The 10,019-nt window shown below is 48.3% G+C and overlaps 1 protein-coding gene across 1 annotated transcript in view; it reads right to left on the bottom strand.

Moving 5' to 3' along the window:
- UBASH3B (ubiquitin associated and SH3 domain containing B) overlaps positions 1-8,814 on the bottom strand; it is a 134,720-nt gene extending 125,906 nt beyond the window's left edge. Inside the window, exon 1 of the mRNA XM_040976799.1 lies at positions 8,289-8,814. Within this exon, the coding sequence (XP_040832733.1) occupies positions 8,289-8,416 (128 nt within the window). The 5' untranslated portion in view covers positions 8,417-8,814. The remainder of the gene's footprint in view (positions 1-8,288) is intronic.
- Positions 8,815-10,019: the final 1,205 nt, after the last annotated feature.

Genomic DNA, 10,019 nt, shown 5'->3' on the forward strand with positions numbered 1-10,019 from the left:
ACCAGTAGGTGTTGAATTTTCTGCTTGTGGCATCGAGTCAATACTCAAAATGCTTCTGATTTTGGATTGTGGATCCTCAGTCTGTACTATTAAGTCCTAACAGTCTGCCAGCTCTAACCTCTCACTGAAGAGTAGTACTGTAATCTTGCTTGCATTTTAGGTTTAATTCAGTGCCCTGTCTGCTCATCCTCTCAAGCAGAGGCATTTTTAATCTCATCTATGATGTTTCGCATAATTTATAAAAATTTTCTGTCTTCTATACAAGATTTTGAGTTTTCCAGGGGCAAACTGAACATATATATACGTTCTATATATTATATATATACATGTATTATATTATATATATTATATATAATATACATCATATATTATATTATATATGTTATATATATATATATTATATGTTATATTATATATACATGTATATCATATATACATGTTATATATAATATATATGTTATATATAAGAACTACATATATAAAATATATATGGATTATATATATGAAATAGGTTATAAATACAAAAAGTCTCAAATGTTCATGGAAATGCACATTATCTTTTAACACCATTTCTTTCTGATAATTTTTGAAGAGAAGTCCACAGGGAAGCATTCCCATGTTTCCCCATTACACAAAGAACCTGGCCTGGGTAAAATGACCAAAGACCTTGGGGCAGATCTCTTCTCTTTTCTTTTTTTTTCTTTCCTTTCCTTTTCTTTTCTTTTCTTTTCTTTTCTTTTCTTTTCTTTTCTTTTCTTTTCTTTTCTTTTCTTTTCTTTTCTTTTCTTTTCTTTTCTTTCCTTTCCTTTTCTTTTCTTTATTTCTTTCTTTCTTTATTTCTTTCCTTCTTTTCTTCTTTTTTTCCAATTTATTTATTTTCATTGGAAAAGCAGATTTACATAGACAAGGAGAGACAGATAGAGAAAGGTCTTCCATCCATTGGTTGCATGCCAATCCAAAGCCAGGAACTAGAAGTCTCTTTCAGGTATCCCACATGGGAACAATGACCCTAAGGCTTTGGGCCATTCTCTGCTGCTTTCCCATGCTGGAAGCATGGAGCTGAATAGGAAATGAAAAAACCAGGACACAAACTGGTGGCCATATGGGATGCTGGTGCCATTGGATAGAGAATTAGCCAATAAAGCCATTGCGCCAGCTCCTGGGCAGATCACGTTGTATATTCATTGGTAATATGGGAACAGTCCAGTTTGCCTTACTTCCAAGTTATAATCCTGGCTGCCCCAGCTCCCTGCTTCTGGCCTGCAATGCAGGGAAGGATGGGCCCAAAGTCAGGACCCTGTACCCATATGGGAGACTTAGAGGAATATTTTGGCTTCTGGGTTTAGATTGGCTTAGCTTGGCCAGTGTGGCCATTTGGGGAACGAATCAAAGGAAGGAGGATCTTTCTGTCTCTCTTCTCTCTGTAAATCTGACTTTCCAATAAAAATAAATCAATCTTGAAAGAAAGAAAGGAGACTGCCTCTGACTGTTGCTCAGACAGCCTGGTGTGGCTCTGAGTGTGTTCTCACAGACTGTATACTAAAACAGCTCTCCAGGCAGACTTCTTTCCTACTTCCTAAGTGCTTCCTATCCAAGATAAAAGAATAAACATTTAGAGAGTGAATGCTCCCAGTAAATAACAGGGAAACATGTTTCTAAACACTCCTGCCACCTGATTCACAGAGAAGGCTCCCTCATCCAACAAAACTGGAGAGAGAATGGAAACGTTGGGCAGCCTCTGGCCATCTGTGCTGACAGTGTCCCTGTGGCAGTTTCCGGATTGCTGTGAACTGCTATGCTGGTGCATCTTTCAGCCTTGGTCCTGGTGGAGCTAATGGTCGTAGTCATCTAATGTTTATGCTTCCACAGGGGCAGGGAACACAATGGGAAGTATTACACCAACAGCTGGTGACGCCACTGAGGGGAAGATGTCCCTTTAATTAAAAAGATGCCATGAGCAATTTATCCCAGTTGCTGAGCTCAAGGCATGGCCCCCTGCTCCCTTATTGACCCAACATCCTGCCTGTATTTTGCAAGAATGCACATCATAGAACAATTTGAAAATTACACTAATTCATGCTAAAGATCTCCCCATCATTGTGATTGCTTTGTGTCTTTCTTCCCATTTATTTATTCTTTAGACTATCGATAATCCTAAAGAATTTTCTTTAATGACAGAAGAATTTGACAAGAAAGTGCTGTGGAAAATAAAATACAAAAACAAAAACAGAAACCAAATGCTGTGAAACACAAGAGCACACACGAGGCAGAGGAAACATCACCTCCTTGTACTGCTGAGAAACACTTGCCCCTGTCAGCCTGAAGGCGCCAGAATTGCAAGGGATCTTAGATGTGGTTCATTTCAACCTCCCCCGACCCCCACCCCTGCTTTACAGTTGCCACCACTAAGGCTCGGGGAGGAAAAGGATGTGTCTAAGTCCGAACAGCAAATAGGTGAGAAAAGAGAAAGAACACGATGCCAAGGACCAACAAGCCAGCCTACCAGTAAGGTTACCTGGGGGTGTGTTTCATGGTCAGGGATTCTGGAAACACGGGAAAGCTCTATGCATTCAGGCCTGGCAAAGGGGCCACTGTGCAGGATCTGCAGCCAGTTCAAGTGAGTACCAGACTTCAGAGCACCAGGTGGTGCAATGTGACCTTGGGCTTTCCCACCTAAGAACTGCACAGAACTCACAGCAGGCAAGACACACAGTAAGAGTTCAGTTTCTGAAAGTTCATCTAGGACACTTCACCATAGACGGCATCCTCCTAAAAGGTAGATAGCAAAGAGCAGGCTGTCATGTTACCAGGAAAATGAGGATGGTATCGTGATGCAGCAGGAGGATAACATGTTCTCAGCCCTGGCAGAGTGTTATACAGAGGATGGAAGCAGTTGATGATGGGTTCTTGTCTGTTTTTTGTTGTTCAATTGGAGGGACAGGACTGCTACCCACACGGATGCCTGCTGGGATGGGGGAGGGGCACACAGCTCTCCCATCCTGTCACCAGCTGGAGAGAAGCTGGCAGGAGACACAGGACGCCCTAGCTATGTAGCCACTCCAAAGCAACGCCCTTAGCTCTGAGAATCACTGTGCACTCACAGAAAAGCCACTGGAGTTGGAGGCGGCTGAGGGCAAGGGTGGAGCAGCAACAAAATCGACAGAACAGAGCCACCGGCAGGATGCCTTATCCCTCCTCACTCTCTGAAATGGCATCTTCTGAGCTTCAGTCTCCTCCTGAGATTATCAGTGTCTGAGCTCTGAGAGTGACCATGGCGGGGAATCTGCTTTGTCATCACTAAGGTGGTCCAGAGTCCCAAGGTGTAAAACAAAGGGCATGATGCAATCTTCATAGAATTTGTGTGCAAATCACACCACAAACACATACAGATACCTCAAGGTCCACTCAATAATAAAGAGTCAAACTGCTTAGGTGTGCAAATGAGTCTCAAAAACACGCTGAAGGAGAGGAGCCAAATGTAAGAGTATGTGCAGTGTATGGTTCCACTTACATGAAGTCTAAAAAGTACAAGGAAAGGCTGAGGGTACAGAGGGGACTGGCTGCATGTGGACACAAGGAGACTTCCATGGGCAACAGATACGCTGTGTCTTGTGCTGGTGATGATATGGGTGCATTTACTTGGCTAAATGAATCAGTCTTTTGGTTTATTATACCTAAGTCATACCCCAACAAAGCTGAACAGAATGTATGTCAAGGTCTTTAATCCAGGATCTCCAAGTAGCCTAGAACAGACAATGGATTTGCTGAATGCTGTTGAAACAATATAGCCCCACAAGTGACCCAAGATCTTCCATGCCTTAAGTGTCCCCATCTTCAAAATGTGGTGTATTACCACGTGTGATTTATATTGTGAGACTGCTGTGTTCATCAGTAGAGATCTCTAATGTGTGTGAAAGCAACGTGTCAACTGCATGATAACACACAGAGGTAAAGGGAACTTTGGGTGGGCATATGGTCATGATGGACAGAAAGAGCCTCCCAGCTCCAGGCAGGGTTCGAGTTATCCTCCCCTTCTATTCAAGACCGCTTGGGAAAGCAGTCACAGCTCCCACGCTAGACTCGTTGCATTTCCAGACTACTGGATTGACGAGACACTTTCAGAAGATCAAATGTCATCCAACAGGTAAGTTGGAGAAGCCAGAGAAACTAGATACTTTAATTCATGGGCCTGGCATGATGAGTTCCAACAACTTGTGCAGTCAGCTCGGGGCCGCTCTTATCTTTGGGCAGTGAGGCGTAGTTAATACAACTTACTGGCTGACCAAAGCCAAGTGGAATATGCTTAGTCCAGTTTTTTTCTGTCAGCCACTGTCTTGCTGTTTAACTGGACCCTGTTCCAATAGTCTCAGGAGAAAAAAAAGATGGATAATGCAGTTATTATGTAAATCCTCACCAGACGCCTCAACCACTACACGAATCTCTGCTTTCTTTCAATCTAACCTGACAAAACCATGATAATAGCTTGTGTCCAGACTCTATTTTCACTTGCTAAGTCCTTCACAGTCCATTATCTTGTTCTGTCTTTGCAGAGGCTCATGAGCTAATGGCACATGGATGACCCTGCATGAAAAGTGATGGGAATTTTGAGGAGAGAGGGCTAAATGGAAGAACTAATAACACCATGCGTCGATCAGAAGTTGGACTAGAACTTTTATATCGCTGACAGGTCCTTCCCAACATTATCTATTCATCACCAGCATTTGAAGCATTTGAAAGCCACTGGCTGTGGAAAAAGAAGTTCCTTAGCCAAAGCTGATTAAGAGTAATGAAATATCTTTAAAGGTCAGGTTTTAGCAAGCAAGGCCGCTTCAAATTCAACTTTCCCAGTGACTTGCTCCAACTCACAGTCAGCCCCAAGCTACAACGCTACAACGCATATGAGAGCCTCCTCACTCTTCCAGAAGCCACACAGGAATGAGAGGGAGGTTAGGGCTCTGACATGAAATCCAGCTGTGCAAAGCAGCAACTCTGAACAGAGTTCCTGCGATGCCTTCTAATGGACAAGAACCAAGCCCCTCTCTTGGCTCCTAGGAGGCCCTGTTCCTCAGGTTTTTGGCCAACACACACACACACACAACCTTTTCTTTCCAACCAGTTTCACTTGCTAGGGGGACTTTAGGTTTTAGAATATTTGAAACACAGAAATGCTAAGTGGCACTGAAAGAAATAAAAAGGGTAGGTCATTTGGGAAACTTTTAGGTTTCCTTCCTATTGAGTCCTTAACACCTCCTTACATTGTTTTTGTATACCATCACAGACACCTATCAGAAAATCATCACTTCTCAGTTCTCCACGAGACTGACGGTTTCCTCTACAGCCATGTCAAGTCCATACAATAAAATAAAAAGAAAACCTAGCCCAGCTTCTGGGGAGTAATGAGCTACAGAGACCATAGCCTGAGGTCAGCCTGCCCTACCTCAGTCTTATACCCCTGTCCTTTTAGCTCTGTCAAGCACATATCCATCATGTTCCCGGCAGAGGGTACCAGCAGGGCCCTGGGGGGCGGGGGGTGCTGAGTGACTGTCAAGATCATACACAGCAGAGCATGGGTTGAAATGCAACTTGCTCTTGTTATCTTTGGTCCCTTCTACTGGCCCACCCTGAGCCTGATCAAGTGCTTCTGCAGGCTTCCACATAACACCAGACCCAGTTGCAACACAGAGAAAACCAGAGCTGCTGGCCCTGGCTAGTGCCATGTTCTCAACAGAGCCTTGTTGGAGTCACAGATCTCAGGCTGTCTTGAGGTACCACATCCTAGTCTTCCTGAAGTCAGTAGCCCATCAGTGCTCTTGCCTGCTTTGGGGTTTCATTGTGCTCTTGGACCCTCCAGGCGTAAGGATCATGAAAGGAGTTCCACATAAACTAAGCCTCATGCCCTTGCTTTCTTTATTTCATCTCTCTAAGTGAAGCTAAATGCCTGGCCTCTGAAAAGCCCTCTTATTAACCTGAGTTATTAAAGGGAAGGCCAAGCACATCAAGCTTTCCGAGCGAAGGTATAGGAGAGGCCAGACAGCTAGGGAATTGACTACATCTTGTGACCTCCAAGGGCTTGACTCTTCTGAAGACAGAGCAGCAAATCCTACCACCTGCTTACCAGGCCTGCTCATAACCATCACGTCAGTAGCTCTGTGATAGACTAAATGAAGACACCCCAAGGCATCAGTGCCCCAATCCCTTGCACCTGTGAGTGTCACCACATTTGGTTAAAAAAAAAATGGGATGCTGCAGAGATGATTAAGATGGGGATCTTGCAATTAAGAGATCACCTTGGTTTACCTAAGCAAGTGGCATCACATGAACATTGCATGTGAGATATAGAGAGATTTGACAGACAGGATGGAGACAGTAACATGGCCAAGGAGGCAGGCATTGGAAGGAGGTGACCAGAAGCCAGGCAAAAGGTGCTGAAGGGACCTTCTCCTAGAGCTTGCCAAGGGAGCACAGCCCTTCGGGGAACATCGTTTCAGGCCAAAGACTGCTGCCAGACTCCTTACCTCTGGACCCGAGGGCTAAGACATCTGCTGTTCCAAGCCACCTCCCAGTTTGTGCTAATGTGGGAACCAGCACTTGATGACAGCCCCTACTATGTACTGGGAACAGCTCTATGCACGTGACCTACATGGAAAACTTCACATCCTGGCCTGAGAGGGCTGGCCTGGATGGTACAGACACAAAGCCTCCGCTTGAATCCCAGTGTTGCAGCTCAATGTTGTCACTTGAGCGGGTTAGGAAACTTAAGCCTCAGTTTCCCAATGTATACTATGGCCACAAAGCTTCTGTCTGTCTCACTGGATTGTTAGGTGGATAAAATCGCCAATCAAGCATTGAGAACAGTATATAGTAAATACTGGACAAACGTCAGCTGTTACGTGGGCCTCTGGGGTTGAGCAAGCCAAAATTAGACCATTTTAGTTATCTGTCAAGCCTCTTGGATTCGGAGTACTGAAAGGGAAGGTCCCTTTAAAAGCCCATCTGAAGGTCAGAGAAGCTCAGATAACTATTTCTTTCCTCAATTAAGCAGTTTCAGCCCTTAAAGCTGGCCTAATTTCTGGAAAGGCACAGATGTCTGAGGCCATGCTAATTTCATCTTTTTGGGATTTGACTCTGGTTCTGAAAGCAAGGGATGCACGTTGTCATCCTCACAAATGCTCCAATGCACAGCATCCACACCTGACTCACCCTGCATAGCCCACAGCCTCTTCTAGCATCAGGACCTGGAGCTCTTGTGTAGAACCCACCCCACTGTGTCCCTCCTATCCCAGCATGCCATGTGCACTGAGAAACTCAGGTGTCTGTTTTAAGAGGTTAGAATAAACGAAGTTCACCCGTCAGCAGGGGAAGGGAGACCCAGAGTTATCATCCGAAAAAGGGGAGAAGGAAGAGAAACTTTCCTTTGTTGGTTCTTCCTGATAAAGTTTGCCCAACTCTCTTGTTCAGGTGACGTAATTCAGAGACATAAAGGTGCAGTACGCTAGAGGGGAGGGTCTCCGGCCTGGGACCCATCTAGGACAGCTGCAGAGGGATGAGCCAGAGAAGAGCCTGACAGCTGGGTCTCACCTTCCTTAGCGCCCAGCTTTGATTCTTCGGCCTAGCAAGCCCCCTGCCTTGCTGCTGCCACCCTAAGCTGACAGGCCTTTTTGGCTGCAAGCTGCTGTAGGATGCTCTCCTTGCCTTACTTCCCACTGAGAGGAATAAACCGGGAGGAGGACCGCTCTCCCAGCTTGCTGGTGGGCACCCACAGATTTCAGCACGGAAGGAATCGCATCCTCCCCATCACTGAGCACGCAACAACACCCACTCTCCCGCTCCGCCTCTTTCAGAGCATCACTAAGGCGCAAAGCGAAGTCCGCAGCTGGAAGCGGCGGCAGTGAGGGTGCCGGCCTCCCTGCCCCACAGCGCCTTGCTCCTTTCCCAGCCAACAGCAGATCCCAAGTCAGCCTAAGTCGCCTGAGGGGACCCGCCTTCAGAGGCTGGGCGCCGGGGACCTCAAGGGGCGCGAGAGGGAGCTTCCTAGCGCCACCCGTGGGGAATTTGGCGCCTGGGGGGACTCGAACCCGGTGCTCTCGGCCTCCCAGCTTTGGGGGCCCAGCCCAAGTCCCCAACCCAGCAAGCTCGCTCCGCGCGCGTCCTCTGCAGCACGGTGGCAGCAGGGTCCTGGGTGTCCAGAGCGCCCCTCGTCCTACCCCCCGCAGCAGATCACGGGCACCCGTTGGGCAGGCGAGCTGGAGCGAAGCCGCGGGCGGGAGGGGCGCGGGGCGGTCACTTACGCGCGCGCTCGGGGGAACCCCATGGAGAGCAGCACTTCCAGCGCCGATCCGTGCTTAATGGTGCCCGGGCGCTGCTGGCGGTTCCTCCGGGGGGTGACTTTGCTGTACAGCTCCTCTCTCGCAGCCATGCCGAGCGGGCTGGGTTGGCCGTGCCCAGTTAGAGCTCAGCGGCCGGCCATCGCGGGAAGGCGGAGGAGGACTCAGGCTAGGGCTGTGGCTGTGGCCCGGGGGGGAACTCCGATGCACAGAGCCAGGCAGCGGTGGTGGCTGCCGCGGGGGTGGCAGGGGCGGCGCTCAGCTTCCCCGGGGTCGAGACTGACGCTTCCTGGTGAGGCCACGGAGCCGGGCGCCGGCCACCAGCGTCTGCGGGACGGCCGTCAATGTCCCGGGTCTCTGGGCACCCCCAGCGCGACGCCTGCAGCTGTCCTCTCTCCTCCGCCCCCTTCTTTCTCCGCTCCTTGCAGTCCGGGAATTTGCAATGAGTAATTTTTGAATGGATCAAAAAGGAAAAGAAGCCTTGTGGGCTGGCCCTGGCTTGCTGTGCCGGGCCCCGCCCCTCTCTTAAAGCGGCAGCGCGGCCCAGGGCTGCTCCCACCGGCCGGTGCGGCGCCACGCAGCTGCTGGGAGGGGGATCCAGACCTGTGCAGGTCCCCGGAGTGCTTTGGCTCCTGAGAGCCGCCTCTAGGCTTCCAAGGCCTCTGTCGGGTCTCAAGACCTTACATCAACTCATTTCAAGTGTATATGATTCTAGAGGGGATAAACTCTGGGAAGTGGGAGGACTAATGGGTGGCATCAATGGGTCAGGAGCCCCCCAACCCCAGAAAGATTGTGCAAAACCTCCCGATTTGTTGGGGCCATTGGAGGCCCCGTTGTACCTGAGACGCTTCAGCCAAATGCCTTCTAATCCTCACAGGGGTTCCACATGAAATGCACTCATCTTCACTAGGGAGTAAGAGCTCTGTCCAGGAAAGGAGTCAGACCAGACACAACCACCTGCACAGAAACGGTAGGTGAACTGCATTTCAGGGCGGGCGGCTGGAATAAGGAAGATGCTCTTAAACCTGCCCTGCCTGCCGGGGCTGGAGTTTCAGGCCCCGCTATTTTGAAACAGACATTGTTCCCACTCAAGAACAAGGGTTCCACCTAATACAGCGAAAGAGACCCAGAATAAACCTAACAGTTCCTCTTTGTAGAGTAATAACAATGTAACAATAACACTTAATTTTTATTGTGCTCCTGTACTTGCCAGTCATTATGCTAAGTGGATTGACTACATGCAAGAAGGTATTAAATGGAGCTGGGATGGGGCGCAGACCAGACTAAGCAGGGCTACAACACCTGTGCGCCTCATGTAGACCAGATCATGGAAAAACCAGGCTGGGCTGATTGATCCTACTGGTGCAATCTACAATTAGAGTGGGTGAGGGTTGTTTGGGCTTAGCCGCAGCATCAGCTGAAAGAAGCTGGCATTGGGGGCTGATTCTGTCAAGTTAAACCACAGAACCACCTGGAAAATGCATAATCTGGGAGTGGGAATGGCCTAGGAGGGAAATAGTGGGCTCCTCCCTCTTGGGTTATCACCTACCCATGGGAGGGCACAAAAACTAGGACAGGGGCTGGGGTGGCTAGACAGAGAGACACCCAACAACATCCATGAAGGCTGGATGGTTGAGCTGGTTAGCTGGAACAAGATTTTAATATCCATTGACATGTATGAGAGCAGAAGGGGAT

Source organism: Ochotona curzoniae, unplaced genomic scaffold, assembly GCF_017591425.1.
Source record: "Ochotona curzoniae isolate NIBS_2020 unplaced genomic scaffold, NIBS_Ocur_1.0 contig_2723, whole genome shotgun sequence".
Classification (NCBI taxonomy): Eukaryota; Metazoa; Chordata; class Mammalia; order Lagomorpha; family Ochotonidae; genus Ochotona; species Ochotona curzoniae.